Source organism: Oncorhynchus kisutch, linkage group LG2, assembly GCF_002021735.2.
Source record: "Oncorhynchus kisutch isolate 150728-3 linkage group LG2, Okis_V2, whole genome shotgun sequence".
Taxonomy (NCBI): domain Eukaryota; kingdom Metazoa; phylum Chordata; class Actinopteri; order Salmoniformes; family Salmonidae; genus Oncorhynchus; species Oncorhynchus kisutch.
In genome coordinates this window covers 5,574,504-5,598,534 of record NC_034175.2, presented here as the reverse complement: position 1 = coordinate 5,598,534, position 24,031 = coordinate 5,574,504, and the positions used below count along the sequence as shown (strand labels likewise).

Genomic DNA, 24,031 nt, shown 5'->3' with positions numbered 1-24,031 from the left:
CACAGCCTACCACAGAGAAGAGAAGCGCTTTCCCCCGCTTTTTTATGGAAACTCAAAGGAGTCATGCCTCTCTCGATACCAGTACCTCCTGCTGTACCAGTACCTCCTGTATACAGCCTCTCAAGATACCTCCTGCTGTACCTGTACCTCCTGTATACAGCCTCTCAAGATACCTCCTGCTGTACCAGTACCTCCTGTATACAGCCTCTCTCGATACCAGTACCTCCTGCTGTACCAGTACCTCCTGTATACAGCCTCTCTCGATACCAGTACCTCCTGCTGTACCAGTACCTCCTGTATACAGCCTCTCTCGATACCAGTACCTCCTGCTGTACCAGTACCTCCTGTATACAGCCTCTCAAGATACCTCCTGCTGTACCTGTACCTCCTGTATACAGCCTCTCAAGATACCTCCTGCTGTACCAGTACCTCCTGTATACAGCCTCTCTCGATACCTCCTGCTGTACCAGTACCTCCTGTATACAGCCTCTCTCGATACCTCCTGCTGTACCAGTACCTCCTGTATACAGCCTCTCTCGATACCTCCTGCTGTACCAGTACCTCCTGTATACAGCCTCTCAAGATACCTCCTGCTGTACCTGTACCTCCTGTATACAGCCTCTCAAGATACCTCCTGCTGTACCTGTACCTCCTGTATACAGCCTCTCTAATGCTATTTTACTGCTGCTTTTTAATTCTTTGCTATTTGTATTTTTTACTTTTACACCTGTTGTATTCTGCGCATAAAATAGGATTTGATTTAACCGCCCCAGTAGCTTTCCATAGCCCCATACACACACTGCTTGTAACTTTTTTGCTATTTTTATATAGTGACTTAAAATGAAAACTGAGTTGGCTAAAGTTTGAACTGAGGGGACTAAGCCCCCTTTAGTGCCCTCGTGGAGCCAGGTACACTTGTGGATAACCTAGTTGTTTTGCTGATTTTTGACAAAATCCCTAGGTTTGCATATTGGAAAATGTATTATTTAAAAATAATACAAGAAAAAGTGTATTAGACAAACATAGAGAAGCAAGACATGTATATAAATACAAACTGGTTTATTCAGATATTTTTACAACTTAAAGTGTCATAGAGTGATCATTATAATACTGCCTGTGTGTTGAAGGAGAACGAATTCATGTATTCTCTTAAGAGGCTAGCTGCCCCTAAGCACACATGCACACTCACGATCATGTTCAACCACGCACATACACAGGCAGGAATGGCACATGCACGCTCACACACACACATTATATTAAGTTGCACTACACTGTAGAGAACTATTACAAGGTAAAACATACAACAATATCAAAATACAGTTATCTCAATTCTATCAATACAGAGTAAGAAATGTTCAGCAAAATATTCTGAATATCAACCTCTATAAAGCAAATATTGTCTTTGAAAATGTACAGTACATCTTAAAAATTCTCGAACCTGTCTAGTATGAAACACTTTATCTCTCCCCTCTTCCCTCCCTCTCCCTCCCTTCCTCCACCGTTCCTGCCTCTCTTATTTTCCTGGCCTCCTTCTCTACCTCCTCTGCTTTCCTCTTCTCCTCTCTCTCCGTCTCCATCAACCAGGGCCCACCCAGGTAGCTGAGGATCTCATCAGGGCCTCCTCGAAGCCTGGGCTGTGGGTTAAGCAGCTCCCTGAAAAGAGACATCAACAGTGGGCTAAAGCCTTCAAACTGTGGGGCCACAGGGTTCGACTTCTGATTCATCTCCAGGCTCAGGATATTGTCCTTTTCCCTTTCACCTTCACACCAAATTACTTCCTGCTCCCCTCTCAGTCCCTCGCTCCTTTCCTCCCTCTCCATCTCGCAGTCGTACCACTCCTTGTACCTCCTGTAGGCGGGGTCGTTGTGCGTGGTCTCTTCCCAGGGAAAGCATCCCGTCAGCAGGCAGTAGACCAGCACGCCCAGGGCCCAGCTGTCTATAGTGGTCTCCACTGTGATCCAAATGTTCTCCTCCTCCTGTCCATCCTCCTCTCTCTGCTCCCTCACTTTCTCAGACTCTTTGGCCTGCTCCACCTCAGGCGTGCAAAAGGGTGAGTCGTACCAGATGGCGCGGATAGTGCAGCCAGTGGGGCGGGCCAGGCCGAAGTCACCCAGTTTGACCCAGCGACAGGTGCGGTCACACAGGAAGATGTTCTCTGGTTTGATGTCCCGGTGGACGAAGCCTATGGAGTGGAGGTGTGAGACGGCACCACTCAGCTGAGACATCACACTCTGGACACACTCTTCATCTACACCCACCTGGAGACAGAGAGAGAAACAACATTATACTGTATATCATTGTTTCATAAATGGTATGACCTGGATTCCTTTTGGGTCATGGTTCAACATAGGCGGCTGCTAGGTTCAGTTTACTAGTTAGGTCACACAATAAGCTTTATGTGGGTCACGATGCAAAAATGTTTGGGAACCACTGTTCTATCACGTTGTCCTCGTCCCACCCAAAGATGCCAAATGGATCGGGGACAGCAAACACTTTGTAATTTTTCACATTTACAAGTTAGACATTTAGCAGATGCTCTTCTTCAGGGCGTCTTACAATTAGTGCTGAAGATACAGTATCTAGGTGAGACAACAACACATCACAATCGTATCAAGGACATTTTCCCTCGACAAAGCATTTACCAGCAAAGTCAGTGCAAGGGTGAAAAGAGGTGGGGGGGGGGGGGCACCGTGAGAGTTATTTAAGATACTCTTCAAAGAGGTAGGGTTTCAGACGTTTTCGAAAAATGGGCATGACTATAGGGTAAAAGTTGTTCCACCATTGGGATGCCAGGACAGAGAAGAGCTTTGACAGGACCTGCCCTCCTGTAGGGGTGGGAGGCCCAAGAGACCAGAGGTGGCAGAACGAAGTGCTCAGGTTGGGATGTAGGGTTTGAACATAGCCTGAAGGTAAGGAGGTGCAGTTCCTCTTGCTGCTATGTCGGCAAGCACCAGGGTCTTGAAGATGATGCAAGCTTATCATCCACTGTAGGTTAATGGCATAGACCGACACAAACAAAGAGTCACTAGAGGGGATGAGGTGGAGGCTACTGGAGAGATTCCATTGAAGTCTTTATCATGTACTCACTGACAGAGGAAGAGGGCAACTGGGACCAGGGCAATATGGAACAGTAGAGGTGGTGGCAGACAGAGATCAGACCTCGGAGGAATTACAATACTGGGTCTGTGTTGTGCACTTAGCTTTAGTGCTTTGACATGGAAATGAAACACCTCTCATGTATGACTGACTCAGAGATTGTAAACAGATGTATGATTCTAACTGACCTCTGACACGATGACACTGTAGAGGTCTCCGTAGAGACCAGCCTGCTGGGCGAAGACGTAGTAGCAGGGGGTGGAGAAGAAGATACCCAGGGCCCGGGTGAGAGAGGGATGAGTGCAATAAGAAAGGGAGAGGTTGTATTCACGCAGGAAAGAGAAGAGGGATGTGGACTGGCGGGGGAAGAACTTCAGAGCCATGGGAGTGCCTGGTGGAGAGGAGGAGAGGCCCAAGAAATGATTTAGACATTAAAATCAAATCAAATACTGCACTAAAACATCAATAGATCAATTATAGAGTAAATCATGTTGTCATCACTGTGACCACATTGATAACATAAAAACATCCTGGCAGATTCCATATAGCCCCGGGGATGTCTAATTACATTACTTCCCTATTCCCTGGGGTTTAGATAGAGGAAATCCAATGACTGTTTATGAATGGACAAAGCCATCGATCAAGTGACAAAGTTTTTTATTTACACCACGAAGATTGACAAGTTTCCATTCACTATCATGGGGATCCCATTTTTTGCTAACAATGCCTGCAGTAATGCGGTCGGCCTTGAACTTCCGGGGTTTCAGGGTTGCGGAGAACTGGTTAAAAAAACTAACTAAGAAATGACATTGCCTGCAAAAAATATTGTAAACAGAATACATATATTTTGAAAAACTAGATGATTACTTCTTGGATTACTTTTCAATTCAGAAAGGATGCTTGCGAAAAAATACAATATGACACCTTTCTGTTTTGTCAATGACATAGGCAGGGTAGCCTAGTGGTTAGAGTGTTGCAAGTTCGAATCCCCGAGCTGACAAGGTACAAATCTGTCTTTCTGCCCCTGAACCAGGCAGTTGACCCACTGTTCCTAGGCCGTCATTGAAAATAGGAGTTTGTTCTTAACTGACTTGCCTAGTTAAATAAAGGTTAAAAAAATTCAGCATTGAAGAAAGGTTTAAGTTTGTTCCACCCAATGAGTCTGACCACAAGTCAGAGACCTCTATGATGACACAAAAAATATGTTTGATGGATAGTCTGTCTTCTTTTAACGCCTCTTTAGGGGAAAGTAATCAGATTACTGAGTTTGGGTAATCCAAAAGTTACAGTTTACAATTTTGGACAGGTAACTAGTAACTGTTACGTATGACATTTAGAAAGTAACCCATCCAACCCTGCGTGGCTTCAATGAGAAGGGGCAGTCATTCTCCCCTGAGGAAACCCCACAGCAACTCTATCCCCAAGAATGTAGTAAAGCACTTCATAACAGCAACACTCATGCTAACGGTTGAGTTGACACTATTTAAAGACACCTCTACACTCACTGTTCACGTGTAGTTTTATCCTCTGAACTATAACCCCAGACCCCTTCAGACCTATATTTCACTAGAACCAGAAATAAAATGTTATTAGTCACATGCGCTGAATACAACAGGTATATACCATGTGTATCCCGTACTGTGAAATGCTGAATACACAGGTATATACCATGTGTATCCCGTACTGTGAAATGCTGAATACAACAGGTATATACCATGTGTATCCCGTACTGTGAAATGCTGAATACAACAGGTATATACCATGTGTATCCCGTACTGTGAAATGCTGAATACAACAGGTATATACCATGTGTATCCCGTACTGTGAAATGCTGAATACACAGGTATATACCATGTGTATCCCGTACTGTGAAATGCTGAATACAACAGGTATATACCATGTGTATCCCGTACTGTGAAATGCTTACTTACGAGCCCCTAGCCAACAGGGCAGTTTAAAAAAAGATAAGAATAAGAGATAAAAGTAACAGGTAATTAAAGAGCAGCAGTATAAAATAACAATATATACAGGGTGTGCCGGTACAGAGTCAATGTGCGGGGGCACCGGTTAGTTGAGGTAGTTTGTACATGTAGGTAGAGTTTTTAAAGTGACTATGGATAGATGACAACAGAGAGTGGCAGTGGTGTGGAGAGGGGAAGGGGGGGGACAATGCAAATAGTCTGAGTTCATGTTCAGGAGTCTTATGGCTTGGGGGTAGAAGCTGTTTAGAAGCCTCTTGGACCTAGACTTGGCGCTCCGGTACCACTTGCCGTGCGGTAGCAGAGAGAACAGTCTATGACTTGGGTGGCCGGAGTCTGACAATGTTTTACCTTTATAAGAAGCCATTATAGGTGTGTCGTGGACTCTAACAAGCCATTATAGGTGTGTCGTGGACACTAACGAGCCATTATAGGTGTGTCGTGGACACTAACGAGCCATTATAGGTGTGCCGTGGACACTAACGAGCCATTATAGGTGTGTCGTGGACACTAACGAGCCATTATAGGTGTGTCGTGGACACTAACGAGCCATTATAGGTGTGTCGTGGACACTAAGGAGCCATTATAGGTGTGTCGCGGACACTAACGAGCCATTATAGGTGTGCCGTGGACACTAACGAGCCATTATAGGTGTGTTGTGGACACTAACGAGCCATTATAGGTGTGTCGTGGACACTAACGAGCCATTATAGGTGTGTCGTGGACACTAAGGAGCCATTATAGGTGTGTCGCGGACACTAACGAGCCATTATAGGTGTGTCGCGGACACTAACAAGCCATTATAGGTGTATCGTGGACACAAACAAGCCATGATAGGTGTGTCGTGGACACTAACAAGCCATTATAGGTGTGTCATGGACACTAACAAGCCATTATAGGTGTGTCGTGGACACTAACAAGCCATTATAGGTGTGCCGTGGACACTAACAAGTTTCTCGTTTTATTAGCTGTCTGTGCGGGATACACATGGTTTATACCGTCCAGCTAAATGCTTACTGCCAGGTTAATTCTCGACAATGCAACAACAATGAGAAATTATAGAAGATAAGAATACGAACATAAAGTAAGTGGCTCAACGGCCTCCCGGGTGGCGCAGTGGTTAAGGGCGCTGTACTGCAGCGCCAGCTGTGCCACCAGAGACTCTGGGTTCGCGGCCAGGCTCTGTCGTAACCGGCCGCGACCGGGAGGTCCATGGGGCGATGCACAATTGGCCTAGTGTCATCTGAGTTAGGGAGGGATTGGCCGGTAGGGATATCCTTGTCTCATAGCGCACCAGCGACTTCTGTGGCGGGCTGGGCGCAGTGCACGCTAACCAAGGTTGCCAGGTGCACAGTGTTTCCTCCGACACATTGGTGCGGCTGGCTTCCGGGTTGGATGCGTGCTGTGTTAAGAAGCAGTGTGGGCGGCTTGGTTGGGTTGTGTATCGGAGGACGCATGACTTTCAACCTTCGTCTCTCCCGAGACCATACGGGTGTTGTAGCGATGAGACACGATAGTAGCTACTAAAACAATTGGATACCATGAAATTGGGGAGAAAAAGGGGGTAAAATTCAACAACAACAAAATTAAGTAAGTGGCTCAGTTGAACAGAATAAATGTTTTAGCATAAGTATAATATCGGAAGGCATCATTTATAACACCTGCCCACCCCATAACTCTCCAGGAACCACCACAGTGACCTCTGGTGCTTTACTGACCTCTCTTCTTGTGGACGGCCAGCATGACCTTGCCGTAGGATCCCTCTCCCAGCAGCTTGACCATCTGGAAGTGGTCGGAGGTCTCCAGAGTGGACATGGACTGGGCTGAGAGGAAACATAGCTCGTCCAGTTCCTGAGCTGCAGCCTGACAGAGAAAACAAGGAAACATGGTCAAATAGGGGGAACATTTTTCTAAGGAGTTGGTGTTTCATTTCCAATATCTTGTTACACTAGCAGGAATAACACTTATTACGCTGCATGGTGAATAACCAACCAACACTGAAAATGGTCAACGAGCAGTGGGAGTAAATACTAAACACATTATGACAAATGCAATATAAATACATTTAGATTTATCAATTGAATGATTGATTGATTGATTGATTGATCAACTTGCTGATACATGTATGCTTGGGTGTATATGGTTCAGTGTCACCATAAGATGTACTGTTACAGGATGTCAGGCGACCTCAGGGATTACCATAAAATGTACTGTTACAGGATGTCAGGCGACCTCAGGGATTACCGTAAAATGTACTGTTACAGGATGTCAGGCGACCTCAGGGATTACCATAAAATGTACTGTTACAGGATGTCAGGCGACCTCAGGGATTACCATAAAATGTACTGTTACAGGATGTCAGGCGACCTCAGGGATTACCATAAAATGTACTGTTACAGGATGTCAGGCGACCTCAGGGATTACCATAAAATGTACTGTTACAGGATGTCAGGCGACCTCAGGGATTACCATAAAATGTACTGTTACAGGATGTCAGGCGACCTCAGGGATTACCATAAAATGTACTGTTACAGGATGTCAGGCGACCTCAGGGATTACCATAAAATGTACTGTTACAGGATGTCCAGCGACCTCAGGGATTACCATAAAATGTACTGTTACAGGATGTCCAGCGACCTCAGGGATTACCATAAAATGTACAGAAACAGGATGTCAGGCGACCTCAGGGATTACCATAAAATGTACTGTTACAGGATGTCAGGCAACCTCAGGGATTACCATAAAATGTACTGTTACAGGATGTCCAGCGACCTCAGGGATTACCATAAAATGTACAGAAACAGGATGTCAGGCGACCTCAGGGATTACCATCAAATGTACTGTTACAGGATGTCCAGCGACCTCAGGGATTACCATAAAATGTACTGTTACAGGATGTCCAGCGACCTTAGTGATTACCATAAAATGTACTGTTACAGGATGTCCAGCGACCTCAGGGATTACCATAAAATGTACAGAAACAGGATGTCAGGCGACCTCAGGGATTACCATAAAATGTACTGTTACAGGATGTCAGGCAACCTCAGGGATTACCATAAAATGTACTGTTACAGGATGTCCAGCGACCTCAGGGATTACCATAAAATGTACAGAAACAGGATGTCAGGCGACCTCAGGGATTACCATAAAATGTACTGTTACAGGATGTCCAGCGACCTCAGGGATTACCATAAAATGTACAGAAACAGGATGTCAGGCGACCTCAGGGATTACCATCAAATGTACTGTTACAGGATGTCCAGCGACCTCAGGGATTACCATAAAATGTACTGTTACAGGATGTCCAGCGACCTCAGGGATTACCATAAAATGTACTGTTACAGGATGTCCAGCGACCTCAGGGATTACCATAAAATGTACAGAAACAGGATGTCAGGCGACCTCAGGGATTACCATAAAATGTACTGTTACAGGATGTCAGGCAACCTCAGGGATTACCATAAAATGTACTGTTACAGGATGTCCAGCGACCTCAGGGATTACCATAAAATGTACAGAAACAGGATGTCAGGCGACCTCAGGGATTACCATAAAATGTACTGTTACAGGATGTCCAGCGACCTCAGGGATTACCATAAAATGTACTGTTACAGGATGTCCAGCGACCTCAGGGATTACCATAAAATGTACTGTTACAGGATGTCCAGCGACCTCAGGGATTACCATAAAATGTACTGTTACAGGATGTCCAGCGACCTCAGGGATTACCATAAAATGTACAGAAACAGGATGTCAGGCGACCTCAGGGATTACCATATAATGTACTTTTACAGGATGTCAGGCAACCTCAGGGATTACCATAAAATGTGAGAAAATGATGAGATGAGAGATTGGATGGAGATCGGATCACATTGGAGCAACCAGAACATGCTGTATGTAATACCTACATACCTACTGTCTCCTCAGTCCCCTGTGTCTATCATATCATCAGTTTGATCCCCTATATACAGTTGAAGTCGGAAGTTTACATACACCTTAGCCAAATACATTTAAACTCAGTTTTTCACCATTTCTGACATGTAATTTCTGAACATACTTCTGTGCGAAAAGCGCAAATCAATCCCAGAACAACAGCAAAGGACCTTGTGACCTTGTGAAGATGTGAAGATGATGGAGAAAACAGGTAGAAAAGTATCAAATACATTTAAACTCAGTTTTTCACAATTTCTAACATGTCAGAAATTGTGAAAAACTGAGTATAAATGTATTTGATACTTTTCTACCTGTTTTCTCCATCATCTTCACAATTGTTTGTACAGATGAACGTGGTACATTCAGGCGTTTGAAAATTGCTCCCAAGGAAGAACCAAACTTGTGGAGGTCTACAATTTTTTTTCTGAGGTCTTGGCTGATCCAACGACGTTTCCCAATTGACACCAATTGCGTAACTTGTTGCTGCATCAGGTGGAAGACAGTTGCCCCAGACTCACCCACCTGACATTCACTGTGTCCTTGTATCCTGAGGTGATTATGAATGAATCCCTTATTGGTCAATGAATCCCCCTGTCGATAAGAGCTAGCTGTAATTGAAATATTGGCCTCTATGACAGTATTATGAGCTGTCCGAAGACTAACGCTATTAACAGATTTAAAGACAAGTAAAACCAGTGAAGATATAAACACTGGAAGCTGAAAAGCCTCTCTACTATGTGCTCCTTTCTGGACACGTGGCCGTGGCAACCACTGACACCCCCAACTGAACGCCCCCATATGAAGACATGTCTATATTACAATGTCACTTCACTATGCAGATACGAGTGTCAGAGTGATGTTACTGTATTTACAGACCCATAAACATAATACCATTGTCCATAGAATGTGACCCCAAAACCAACTAAGTCCAACGCAACATCTGACAGCAGGCTAAATCAAATCAAAAGCAAATCAAAGTTTATTGGTTGCGTAAAGCGTTCAGCAGATGCTATAGTGGGTGCAGTGAAAGGCTTGACTTACTAGCTGCTAACGATGCAGTAAAAATGTCAAACAATACACAAATCATGAATCTACTTGTAAAAACAGTGGTTTGATGTTTATATGACTATAGTGCAATGTCATATCAGCCTCCTGTCGATGTAGTGGGGCGAGGAAGACATTGGCTGTATAAAAAAAATGTATTTATGACTATTTTGCGATGGAATTTCTCTGCAGTTGGTATAGAGGAAATTTAAATATATGACACCACCACTTTTCATACAATTTGCATAAGGACAACAATAGCTGAATTTTAAAGAAACGTCCACTTACTGTCATTGTAGAGTTCTCTCAAATGGGAACGTCTGTCTCTGTTCAGCTTGTCTGGGTCCTCGTCAGCATCTAAATAGACTTCAACAACTTCCTGACCCTTTGTAGGTCTGCTGTTGTTCTGCTGCTGTTCTGTTCCTAACTATTGTCTTTCACTGGTGATCTACTCTTTAGGAGATCTGTATCGGAGCACAAGTAGCTGTTATTGTTACTTTGTCTCTGCAGGTCCATGCGCTGGTAGTTTTTATAGCAGACACTGAGGTATATCTACCTTCCTATCCCTCAGGACCTTGGTACTTACCGTGTCTCTCTCCCTGAGAGACCACCACTTCACTCACTCTCTGTCTCCTCCCCTCTCTCTATCCCCCTCCTCCTGCTCTCCCGCTCTCCCCCTCCCCCTCCTCCCTCCCTTCCTCTCTCTCTGTCCCGAACACACAATCTCTGTCTCCTCCCCTCTGTCTCCTCCCCCTCCTCCCTCCCTTCCTCTCTCTCTGTCCCGAACACACACTCTCTCTGTCTCCTCCCCTCTCTCTATCCCCCTCCTCCTGCTCTCCCGCTCTCCCCCTCCTCCTGCTCTCCCGCTCTCCCCCTCCCCCTCCTCCCTCCCTTCCTCTCTCTCTGTCCCGAACACACAATCTCTGTCTCCTCCCCTCTGTCTCCTCCCCCTCCTCCCTCCCTTCCAATTCAATTCAAGGGCTTTATTGGCATGGGAAACATGTGTTAACATTGCCAAAGCAAGTGAGGTAGACAACATACAAAGTGAATATATAAAGTGAAAAACAACAAAAATGAACAGTAAACATTACACATACAGAAGTTTCAAAACAGTAAAGACATTACAAATGTCATATTATATATATATACAGTGTTCTAACAATGTACAAATGGCTAAAGGACACAAGATAAAATAAATCCTCTCTCTCTGTCCCGAACACACACACTCTCTGTCTCCTCCCCTCTCTCTATTCCCCTCCTCCCACTCTTTGTCTCCTCCAGCTCTCCCTCTATCTCTGTCCCTAACACACACTCTCTCTCACTCTATGTTCCCCCACTTGTTTTTCCAGCAAATATGCATGTACCATAGTTTTAAGGTATTCCAACCCTCTCCCTCTCCCCACGTGTCCTTAGCCCGCTCCCTCTCAGCGTCAGTGTTAATGTTCAAATGTGCCCAATCCGACAGTCTGTCTGTCTACATTAACCCTGTAACCCATTCATTGTGCTCTCTCTCTCTCTCTCTCTCTCTCTCTTCTCCCTCTCTCTCTTATTCCCTCCCTGTCTCTCTCCTCCCATACACAACCCCCCCACTCTCTCTCTCACTCTTCTCTCTCTGTCTCTTCTCCCTCTCTCTCTTATTCCCTCCCTGTCTCTCTCCTCCCATACACAACCCCCCCACTCTCTCTCTCACTCTTCTCTCTCTGTCTCTTCTCCCTCTCTCTCTTATTCCCTCCCTGTCTCTCTCCTCCCATACACAACCCCCCCCCCCCCTCTCTTAATTCAATTCAATTCAAGGGCTGTATTGGCATGGGAAACATGTGTTAACATTGCAAAAGCAAGTGAGGTAGATAATATACAAAAGTGAAATAAACAATACAAATTAACAGTAAACATTGCACTTACAGACGTTTCAAGACAATAAAGACATTACAAATGTCATATTTTAACAATGTACAAATGGTTAAAGGACACAAGATAAAATAAATAAGCATAAATATGGGTTGTATTTGCAATGGTGTTTGTTCTTCACTGGTTGCCATTTTCTCGTGGCAACAGGTCACAAATCTTGCTGCTGTGATGGCACACTATGGAATTTCACCCAGTAGATTGGGGAGTTTATCAAAATTGGATTTGTTTTCGAATTCTTTGTGGATCTGTGTAATCTGAGGGAAATATGTCTCTCTAATATGGTCATACATTGGGCAGGAGGTTAGGAAGTGCAGCTCAGTTTCCACCTCATTTTGTGGTCAGTGTGTACATAGCCTGTCTTCTCTTGAGAGCCAGATCTGCCTACGGCGGCCTTTCTCAATAACAAGGCTATGCTCACTGAGTCTGTACATAGTCAAAGCTTTCCTTAATTTTGGGTCAGTCACAGTGGTCAGGTATTCTGCCGCTGTGTACTCTCTGTTTAGGGCCAAACAGCATTCTAGTTTGCTCTGTTTTTTTGTTAATTCTTTCCAATGTGTCAAGTAATTCTCTTTTTGTTTTCTCATGATTTGGTTGGGTCTAATTGTGCTGCTGTCCTGGGGCTCTGTAGGGTGTGTTTGTGTTTGTGAACAGAGCCCCAGGACCAGCTTGCTTAAGGGATTCTTCTCCAGGTTCATCTCTCTGTAGGTGATGGCTTTGTTATGGATGGTTTGGGAATCGCTTCCTTTTAGGTGGTTATAGAATTTAACGTCTCTTTTCTGGATTTTGATAATTAGTGGGTATCGGCCTAGTTCGGATCTGCATGCATTACTTGGTGTTCTACGTTGTACACGGAGGATATTTTTGCAGAATTCTGCTTGCAGAGTCTCAATTTGGTGTTTGTCCCATTTTGTGAAGTCTTGGTTGGTGAGCGGACCCCAGACCTCACAACCATAAAGGGCCTGTGGCGCTGATGTTTAGGCCAAGGTATGTATAGTTTTTTGTGTGCTCTAGGGCAATAGTGTCTAGATGGAATTTGTATTTGTGGTCCTGGTGACTCTTCTCACAACCACCACCCCCCTCTCTCTCTCTCACTCTTCTCTCTCTCTCTCTTACTCCCTCCCTGTCCCTCTCCTCCCATACATAACCACCCCTCCCCATACTCTGTTCTCCTCTCTGTCTTTCTCGCCCTCTCCCTCAGTCTTGAATTCCTTCCAAAGTGTTTGGATTCCGTATCTAATCAACAGACGTGGTGGATTAGGACAGTCTGAATGAGCTAACAAGCTGTTTCCACCATCACTGTATCTGATGGAGTTTAGCTTCCAATGACTTCTCCTGCCAATCTGCATGTTTCAGTAGATCCCTAATACTCAACATATCTCTGCTCTCTGGTCTCTCCCTCACTCTCTCTCTTCTTCTCTCTACCTCTCCCTCTCTCTTTCTCTCTCTCACACACATACACTCTCTCGTCTCTCCATATCTCTCTCTCTCTCCTTCTCTATCTCACACACAGACATTCTCTCTCTCTCTCTCTCCATTTCTCTCACTAACAGACACTCTCTCTCCATCTCTATCTCACATACAGACTCTCTCTCTCCTGCTTTATCTCACACACAGACACTCTCTCTCTCCATCTCTCTCACACACAGACACACACTCTCTCTCTCACTCTCCCTCCTTCTCTATCTCACACACAGACTCTCTCTCTCTCCTGCTTTATCTCACACACAGACACTCTCTCTCTCCATCTCTCTCACACACAGACACACACTCTCTCTCTCACTCTCCCTCCTTCTCTATCTCACACACAGACTCTCTCTCTCTCCTTATGTATCTCACACACAGACTCTCTCTCTCTCTCCCTCTCTCTCACACACACAGACTCTCTCTCTCTCTCTCCCTCTCTCTCACACACACAGACACTCTCTCTCTCTCTCCATCTCTCTCATTCTCTATTTCACACAGAGACACTCTCTCTCTCATCTCTCTCATTCTCTATTTCACACACAGACACTCTACATCCTTCATCTCACACACAGACTCTCTCTCTCTCTCTCTCTCTCTCTCTCCCTCACTCTCTCTCTTTCCTTCTCTCTCTCACACACATACACTCTCTCGTCTCTCTCTCCCTCACTCTCTTTCCTTCTCTCTCTCTCACACACATACACTCTCTCTCTCTCCATCTCTATCCCACACACATACACTCTCGTTTCTCCCTCACTCTCACTTTATCTCCTTCTTTCTCTCACACACAAACACTCTCTCTCTTTCTGACACCTGCTCTCTCAAGCAGTGAAGTGAAATCAATTTTTTTTAAACCCATGTCCTCTGATCTCTTAGTCAGCTACAACGTTTAGAAAAGCCTAATGCATTAGTCATCTATTTTTCATCATACAAAACATATATTTTTGGTAAGCTCTCAAAGCTACATTTCTGGCTTTTCCCTTTCTCCCTACTTATCTTCCTCTGTGTTCCCCTTTCTCCCTACTTATCTTCCTCTGTGTTCCCCTTTCTCCCTACTTATCTTCCTCTGTGTTCCCCTTTCTCCCTACTTATCTTCCTCTGTGTTCCCCTTTCTCCCTACTTATCTTCCTCTGTGTTCCATATTTCTCTCTCTCTCCCTCCCTCCCTCCCTCCCTCCCTCCCTCCCTCCCTCCCTCCCTCCCTCCCTCCCTCCCTCCCTCCCTCCCTCCCTCCCTCCCTCCCTCCCTCCCTCCCTCCCTCCCTCCCTCCCTCCCTCCCTCCCTCCCTCTAGCCCAAACTGTATTATGTCCCATCATCTGTGAGTGACAAAGCTAACAGCTGAAACGTTACCTTACCAAACACCTTAATATCACAGTGCCATCTACATGCCAACTCCTTTTCCCTGCTTAGTGCCAACGAACTGGGACCTCTTCTACATCTCTCTCCCCCGACACCCTCCTACTCTTTCTGTCTACTCAGATTTCCCCTGATACTACATACTACTGTACTATTATTGCTGAGGGCTCTCACTCTCTGTGTGCTGTGTAACTAAAACACAGGCTGTTATAGCAACCACCCAGCTCTGTGGGCTCCCCATGCCCCTGCTGTGACAACCTGCCACCACTCCACCAGGAACATGTCTCATCACTACCTATGATTGGACACCCAGCCTACTCTGCTTTAATTTAATTTAATTTCACATACATTTGAAGTCGGAAGTTTACATACACCTTAGCCAAATACATTTGAACTCAGTGTTTCACAATTCCTGACATTTAATCCTAGTAACAATTCCCTGTCTTAGGTCAGTTAGGATCACCACTTCATTTTAAGAATGTGAAATGTCAGAATAATAGTAGAGAGAATTACATATTTCAGCTTTTAATTCTTTCATCACAGTGGGTCAGAAGTTTACATACACTCAATTAGTATTTGGTAGCATTGCCTTTAAATTGCTTAACAAGGGTAAAACGTTTTGGGTAGCCTTCCACAAGCTTAAGTTGGTTGAATTTTGGCCCATTCCCCCTGACAGAGCTAGTTTAACGGAGTCAGGTTTGTAGTCTTTCTTGCTCGCACATGCTTTTTCAGTTCTACCCACAAATCTTCTATAGGATTCGAGGTCAGGGCTTTGTGATGGCCACTCCAATACCTTGGATTTGTTGTCCTTAAGTCATTTTGCTACAACTTTGGAAGTATGCTTGAGGTCATTGTCCATTTGGAAGACCCATTTGCGACCAAGCTTTAACTTCCTGACTGATGTCTTTAGATGTTGCTTCAATATATCCACATCATTTCCCTGCCTCATGATGCCATCTATTTTGTGAAGTGCACCAGTCCCTCATGCAGAAGAGCACCCCCACAACATGATGCTGCCACCCCCGTGTGTCTGGCTTTTTTATGGCGGTTTTGGAGCAGTGGCTTCTTCCTTGCTGAGCAACCTTTCAGGTTATGTTGATATAGGACTTGTTTTTCTGTGGATATAGATACTTTTCTACCTGTTTCCTCCAGCATCTTCACAAGGTCCTTTGCTGTTGTTCTGGGATTGATTTGCGCTTTTCGCACCAAAGTACATTCATCTCTAGGAGACAGAACGCATCTCCTTCCTGAGCGGTATGATGGCTGCGTGGTCCCATGGGGTTTATACTTGCGTACTATTGTTTGTACAGATGAACGTGGTACCTTCAGGCGTTGTAAAAATGACTTGTGTCATGCACAAAGTAGATGCCTGATCCGACTTGCCAAAACTACAGTTTGTTAACAAGAAATTTGTGGAATGGTTGAAAAATAAGTTTTAATGACTCCAACCTAAGTGTATGTATACTTCCGACTTCAACTGTACACACACGCTCACACACACCCACACAGCATATACTGTACATACACACCCGTATACACTTGCTCATACACACACCAGCATGCAGACACGTATGCTCGCATACACACACTCTCTCCTTCCATTCACAAAACATTGTTGCTGACAGATGCAGACCTTTCTGCTCCTAAATGACTTGTAAAGTACAGACAGCCTTTTTGCAGTTAACAGTTTTTTTTCTGATTGCTTAGGCACTCTCTTTCAAACTATAGGTTACTTTTGCAAAACCCTACACACTAACCACAAAACCTTATACCAAACCAGAAAAACATTATACATCTCTTGCAAAAGCAAACAATTCTTGCAAAACTCTTCAAACTCTTTTTTTAAAATTGTGTTTTTGCATCAATACAGTACACATTTGAATAAGCACATGAAGCACCTACTAGGCACTGATAGTATGAATGAAAAACACTTGTGGATTTTCCTCTTTCTGTGTGCAGGGCATAGCAGTTAGCAATCAAGTTTTGTCATACATGTAGTAAACACACATACACATAGGTATTCAAATGTGTAAAGTATGGATGTGTAATGCGAACATAAGACACTATCAATACAAATGAGGTGATAATTTTTTTTTCTCAAAATGTTCTAACACTCCTTAAACAACAAAAGCGCAGTAGAAGAAAACTAAGAACAGAACAAAATGAAGCTACATCTCACCTTCTTTGTGGGTCTGGCCATAAGACTTCATCCACATCACATGTGATGTTGTCTTGAGTTAGGCAGAGTGGAAAGTTTGGTTTCCACTCTGTGGACGAGGCAAGGTTGCCTCGTTGAAACCTGCCTCGTCCACAAATATTAGATTGTGACACACTGCATCTGCTTCTAGCTCCATGACTCTCTGAAAGACAGAAGACAAAACAATGTAGCACAGTATGAAAAGACAGGGATCAGTCAATATGATGTAGCACCATCCACTTCCAGATCCAGTACCAATGATAGGATAGTATAGCTTACCTGCACATATTCATATCTGAGTTGTTTTACACAGTCTGAGTTTCTTTAGAAAGGGACTTTGTACAGCTGCTTCATCTTAATTCTATTGTGTTTCAGTAGACGAGACAGTGCAAAGAGACTCACTCTGTTGACATTTTGGAATATGGTGTTATCTGACATTATGTGGTCCTGCAGTTCTCTGAGTCTGATGCAGTTATTTGCAATGACCATATTTACAATGTGGGTCTCCTGCTCTGGGGTGAACAGTCAACCTCTTCCACCAGATACTGGTTTTCTTGCAGTTCTGTAAAAACATTTGAATGGTTATAGTGATAGATCCTTCTCATTATGAAAGTTCAGTACATATTACTGTACCAGTAAGACTACAGCACTTACTTACTTACCGGTTCTCATTTTGAAACATCCGGATGATACCTGCAACAGTATAGCGGCTCAGATTTGGTTGAACCCGTTGCCCATGGTCAACCACAGTCACTCTGATTTCATCTGTAATTGTGTTCCTGACTCCCCTTCCTCTTCCTATTCCCCATCCTCTCCTTCTCCCCCATCCTACTTCACCTCTTCCTCCTCTTACTTCTTCACCTCCTCGTCCTCCTCTTCCTCCTACTCATCCTCCTCTAGTTCTCACCCCTCTTACTCTCTGTCCAATATTGACCTCCATTGTTGTCCAAACCAAATGTTTACCTGTGGCCTATTTATAGTGCTCAAGCTCTGATTTGTAAGTGAACTCATTATCTAAGTGTTTTCACATGTCTCAATGTGGAAAGGCAATTGGCAAAATAGTATAGCAATGTAGAGACCAATATTTACAGTTTTGCTAGAAGAGTGTTATTAAGTTACAAACTGAGTGTAAAGCAGAGAACGTGCATTCAGTTTGGCACACTTGGTAAGTATGTTTCCTACAAGTGTTAATGGTTTCAGAGATAGTGCTTCAAGAATCATTGTTAGTGTTTAAGCATTCAGCATTCAGAATAGACTGAAATACGTGTAATGACAGCATTGTGGTACCTGTATAACAGGTTCATCTGTCCCCTGTCCTTCTGCAATTCTTGCTAGTGGCAGAATAAGAACTACTTTGTGTTTGCACTTAATCCATTTTGCATTAAAAGTAATGGTTTAGCATTTGTTATATATTGTGTCCTACTTGTTTTAATTATCATAAGATCCATCAAGTAATGTAAATAAAATCTCCCTAACACAATCCAATCTTAGAGCATGACCCAAGAGCAACCTACCATCACTACCCCGACCCACCTTTCAAGAAACACTAATAAGGATTGTACATTGCAACTCAAGCATAAAACTATATTTCTTTGAAACACCAAAGCATATTTGTGTGTTTTCCTATGTGCCTGTCTGATCAGTGCAGGACCCACACCCTCTCAAGTGTCCCCAGCAATCCTAACAGAGCATAGGGGGAGAGGGAGAGACAGAGAGAGAGAGAGAGAGAGAGAGAGAGAGAGCGAGAGAGAGACGAAGAGAGAGAGAGAGAGAGAGAGAGAGAGTTTTGTTGTCTGTGACTCCAGTAGTATTTGTGGAAAAAATATAAACGCAAAAATATAAACGCCACATTCAACTATTTCAAACATTTTACTGAGTTACAGTTCATATAAGGAAATCAATCAATTTAAATCAATTCCTTAGGCGTTAAAATATGGAAACTGGAAATACAGATATGCAACTGTTTGTCACAGATACCTTAAAAAAAGGTAGGGGTGTGGATCAGAAAACCAGTCAGTGTCTCATGCAGCATAACCCATCTTCTTCGCATAGAGTTGATCAGGCTGTTGATTGTGCCCTGTGGAATGTTGTCTGATTCCTCTTCAATGGCTTTGCGAAGTTGCTGGATATTCGCGGGAACTGGAACACGCTGTTGTACATGTCAATCCTGAGCATCCCAAACATGCTCAATGGGTGAGATGTCTGGTGTGTATGCAGGCAATGGAATAACTGGGACATTTTCAGCTTTCAATTTTCTTAAACAGCTCTGGTGGACATTCCTGCAGTCAGCATGACTATTGCACACTCCCTCAAAACTTGACACATCTGTGGCATTGTGTTGTGTGACAAAACGGCACATTTTAGAGTGTCCTTTTATTGTCCCCCAGCACCAGGTGCATCTGTGTAATGGTCCTGCTGTTTAATCAGCTTCCTGATATGCCACACCTGTCAGGTGGACGGGTTATCTTGGCAAAGGATATATGCTCACTAACAGGGATGTAAACAAAATTGTTCACAAAATGTGAGATAAATAAGCTTTTGGGATCTTTTATTTCAGCTCATGTAACATGGGACCAACACTTTACATGTTGAGTTTATATTTGGTTTCAGTGTAAAGAGTGGATAAAAGGAGGAGTTGTGACCCACATGTATAGCAGCTCTTATAATGGTCCTCTGATCTGTTGACCTCCATGCATTATCATGGTTCAGCTGGGTTCTGACGCTATACTGTACATCTCTGTAAAATATGCTGGAGGTTACCTCTGTGTGGATGCTATATGCTACAGTAGTGTTATTGAGGGCAATTCACACAGCCACCCACAGCAGACATACACATGTCCCAGACACACAACGTCCCAGGCTCAGAGGTGTCCTGTTCGGTTAGGGTTATAGGATGAAGTTATGGGGTTAGGAACTGAGTAACGTGATCTCTGGACATTACTGTCTGACTGTACCAAGTGTATTTGTAAAAAGAGCTCTACAAATGTGAAGGAAAAATGTGAGTGATTGATGCCTGTGGAAGTCACAGCGCTTGCGGGATTGTGCCTGTTGAAAGATGATTCTCTTTTATTGTGATCATAGTATTCATAATGATATGCACATGAACAGGGACTCATGCCTGAGGAGGACAGGATAGATGTTTCGTGTTGATGGACATTCAGCAGGGAGGGAGTGGAGAGGTGTTAATGATTACTATTCATACCAGCAGAAACCAAAGCAACAATAAAATGACATAACACACTTCTGTGTGAATCTGAATGTGAAGAATGTGGATGAGAGGAATAATTCCATTCACAACGAGGTGATTTATATGAGCTGATTTTATTTATAGCTCAATATTTGCCACTGGGTTTGCTGCTAAATTTAGGAAGTGGGCCTGCAGGAACGTCAACCAACACACAACACAAGCCTAACCCTCTTGAAATCAGTGTCAGACAAATCTGATTTGTTATCTACTGTCCCTTAGTAATATATATATATATTTGATGATTTGTGTTGGCTAGTATTTTATCCTGTCTTATTTGATTAATGCTTTGAAATATAAGTATTGAAATATGCTTATATTACTAAAGTATATTCATATTTGATCCTTTTTTTATATAAGGGTTTCTAGGCCCATTTGGGAAACAGTCAGGAGTCAGCTATAAAAAGACAAGCTAAGTTTATTAAGCGATTCAGGCTATGTATAGGTTTTCTTGTTTCAAACAGGATAAACTCAAAGCACATTAACACAATTACATCCGGCCGTGATTGGGAGTCCCATAGGGTGGCACACAATTGGCCCAGCGTCGTCAGGGTTTGGTTGGGTAGGCCGTTATTGTAAATAACCATTTGTTCTTAACTGGCTTGCCTAGTTAAATAAAGGTTAAATTAAAAATAAATAAAGATGAAATCTGCAGTTATAACAATAATAAAACATATTCCCAACCACTGTTTCTGTAAAAGTCTGAAGGATGGGGCTGGAGAAATGTAACCCCTCTCCTTGCATCCATAGACATAGCTATGGATACAAGGACTGATCATTCAAGCATCCATGATATCAACATTATAGTTTTATCCATGTTTTGAGGCTATACAGTGTTTGTCTACATTTACTTTGTTTACAAACATTGGAGTAACACAAGCTAATATTTTGGGTTCTGATGGGGTACGACAGTTGAACTAAGCTCTGTAGGCATTTTTAAGTTATATTCTTCAAGAATGAATGGGTACATATCATGTCAAAAAATGTGTGCAGCAACTGCAGATTTCCCCTTTAACAAAATACACATTTGGAATATTGTCAACATTGCTCAACACACACTGGGGCACCCGAGTGGCACGGCAGTCTAAGGCACTGCATCTCAGGGCTTGGCACGGCAGTCTAAGGCACTGCATCTCAGGGCTTGGCACAGCAGTCTAAGGCACTGCATCTCAGGGCTTGGCACAGCAGTCTAAGGCACTGCATCTCAGGGCTTGGCACGGCAGTCTAAGGCACTGCATCTCAGGGCTTGGCACGGCAGTCTAAGGCACTGCATCTCAGGGCTTGGCACAGCAGTCTAAGGCACTGCATCTCAGTGCTTGGCACGGCAGTCTAGGGGTGTGGATCAGGGTGTGGATCAGAAAACCAGTCAGTGTCTCATGCAGCATAACCCATCTTCTTCGCATAGAGTTGATCAGGCTGTTGATTGTGCCCTGTGGAATGTTGTCTGATTCCTCTTCAATGGCTTTGCGAAGTTGCTGGATATTCGCGGGAACTGGAACACGCTGTTGTACATGTCAATCCTGAGCATCCCAAACATGCTCAATGGGTGAGATGTCTGGTGTGTATGCAGGCAATGGAATAACTGGGACATTTTCAGCTTTCAATTTTCTTAAACAGCTCTGGTGGACATTCCTGCAGTCAGCATGACTATTGCACACTCCCTCAAAACTTGACACATCTGTGGCATTGTGTTGTGTGACAAAACGGCACATTTTAGAGTGTCCTTTTATTGTCCCCCAGCACCAGGTGCATCTGTGTAATGGTCCTGCTGTTTAATCAGCTTCCTGATATGCCACACCTGTCAGGTGGACGGGTTATCTTGGCAAAGGATATATGCTCACTAACAGGGATGTAAACAAAATTGTTCACAAAATGTGAGATAAATAAGCTTTTGGGATCTTTTATTTCAGCTCATGTAACATGGGACCAACACTTTACATGTTGAGTTTATATTTGGTTTCAGTGTAAAGAGTGGATAAAAGGAGGAGTTGTGACCCACATGTATAGCAGCTCTTATAATGGTCCTCTGATCTGTTGACCTCCATGCATTATCATGGTTCAGCTGGGTTCTGACGCTATACTGTACATCTCTGTAAAATATGCTGGAGGTTACCTCTGTGTGGATGCTATATGCTACAGTAGTGTTATTGAGGGCAATTCACACAGCCACCCACAGCAGACATACACATGTCCCAGACACACAACGTCCCAGGCTCAGAGGTGTCCTGTTCGGTTAGGGTTATAGGATGAAGTTATGGGGTTAGGAACTGAGTAACGTGATCTCTGGACATTACTGTCTGACTGTACCAAGTGTATTTGTAAAAAGAGCTCTACAAATGTGAAGGAAAAATGTGAGTGATTGATGCCTGTGGAAGTCACAGCGCTTGCGGGATTGTGCCTGTTGAAAGATGATTCTCTTTTATTGTGATCATAGTATTCATAATGATATGCACATGAACAGGGACTCATGCCTGAGGAGGACAGGATAGATGTTTCGTGTTGATGGACATTCAGCAGGGAGGGAGTGGAGAGGTGTTAATGATTACTATTCATACCAGCAGAAACCAAAGCAACAATAAAATGACATAACACACTTCTGTGTGAATCTGAATGTGAAGAATGTGGATGAGAGGAATAATTCCATTCACAACGAGGTGATTTATATGAGCTGATTTTATTTATAGCTCAATATTTGCCACTGGGTTTGCTGCTAAATTTAGGAAGTGGGCCTGCAGGAACGTCAACCAACACACAACACAAGCCTAACCCTCTTGAAATCAGTGTCAGACAAATCTGATTTGTTATCTACTGTCCCTTAGTAATATATATATATATTTGATGATTTGTGTTGGCTAGTATTTTATCCTGTCTTATTTGATTAATGCTTTGAAATATAAGTATTGAAATATGCTTATATTACTAAAGTATATTCATATTTGATCCTTTTTTTATATAAGGGTTTCTAGGCCCATTTGGGAAACAGTCAGGAGTCAGCTATAAAAAGACAAGCTAAGTTTATTAAGCGATTCAGGCTATGTATAGGTTTTCTTGTTTCAAACAGGATAAACTCAAAGCACATTAACACAATTACATCCGGCCGTGATTGGGAGTCCCATAGGGTGGCACACAATTGGCCCAGCGTCGTCAGGGTTTGGTTGGGTAGGCCGTTATTGTAAATAACCATTTGTTCTTAACTGGCTTGCCTAGTTAAATAAAGGTTAAATTAAAAATAAATAAAGATGAAATCTGCAGTTATAACAATAATAAAACATATTCCCAACCACTGTTTCTGTAAAAGTCTGAAGGATGGGGCTGGAGAAATGTAACCCCTCTCCTTGCATCCATAGACATAGCTATGGATACAAGGACTGATCATTCAAGCATCCATGATATCAACATTATAGTTTTATCCATGTTTTGAGGCTATACAGTGTTTGTCTACATTTACTTTGTTTACAAACATTGGAGTAACACAAGCTAATATTTTGGGTTCTGATGGGGTACGACAGTTGAACTAAGCTCTGTAGGCATTTTTAAGTTATATTCTTCAAGAATGAATGGGTACATATCATGTCAAAAAATGTGTGCAGCAACTGCAGATTTCCCCTTTAACAAAATACACATTTGGAATATTGTCAACATTGCTCAACACACACTGGGGCACCCGAGTGGCACGGCAGTCTAAGGCACTGCATCTCAGGGCTTGGCACGGCAGTCTAAGGCACTGCATCTCAGGGCTTGGCACAGCAGTCTAAGGCACTGCATCTCAGGGCTTGGCACAGCAGTCTAAGGCACTGCATCTCAGGGCTTGGC

The 24,031-nt window shown here is 43.5% G+C and overlaps 1 protein-coding gene across 1 annotated transcript; it reads right to left on the bottom strand.

Annotated features, from left to right (window-relative positions):
• Positions 1-1,042: 1,042 nt before the first annotated feature.
• Positions 1,043-10,693, bottom strand: LOC109879288 (serine/threonine-protein kinase SBK2). The gene is made up of 4 exons (XM_031785760.1): positions 10,341-10,693; positions 6,794-6,938; positions 3,285-3,487; positions 1,043-2,258 (listed from the first exon to the last, which is right to left on the bottom strand). Exons 1-4 carry the CDS (start codon positions 10,344-10,346, stop codon positions 1,458-1,460), a joined length of 1,155 nt encoding a protein of 384 aa, XP_031641620.1. The 5' UTR covers positions 10,347-10,693; the 3' UTR covers positions 1,043-1,457.
• Positions 10,694-24,031: the final 13,338 nt, after the last annotated feature.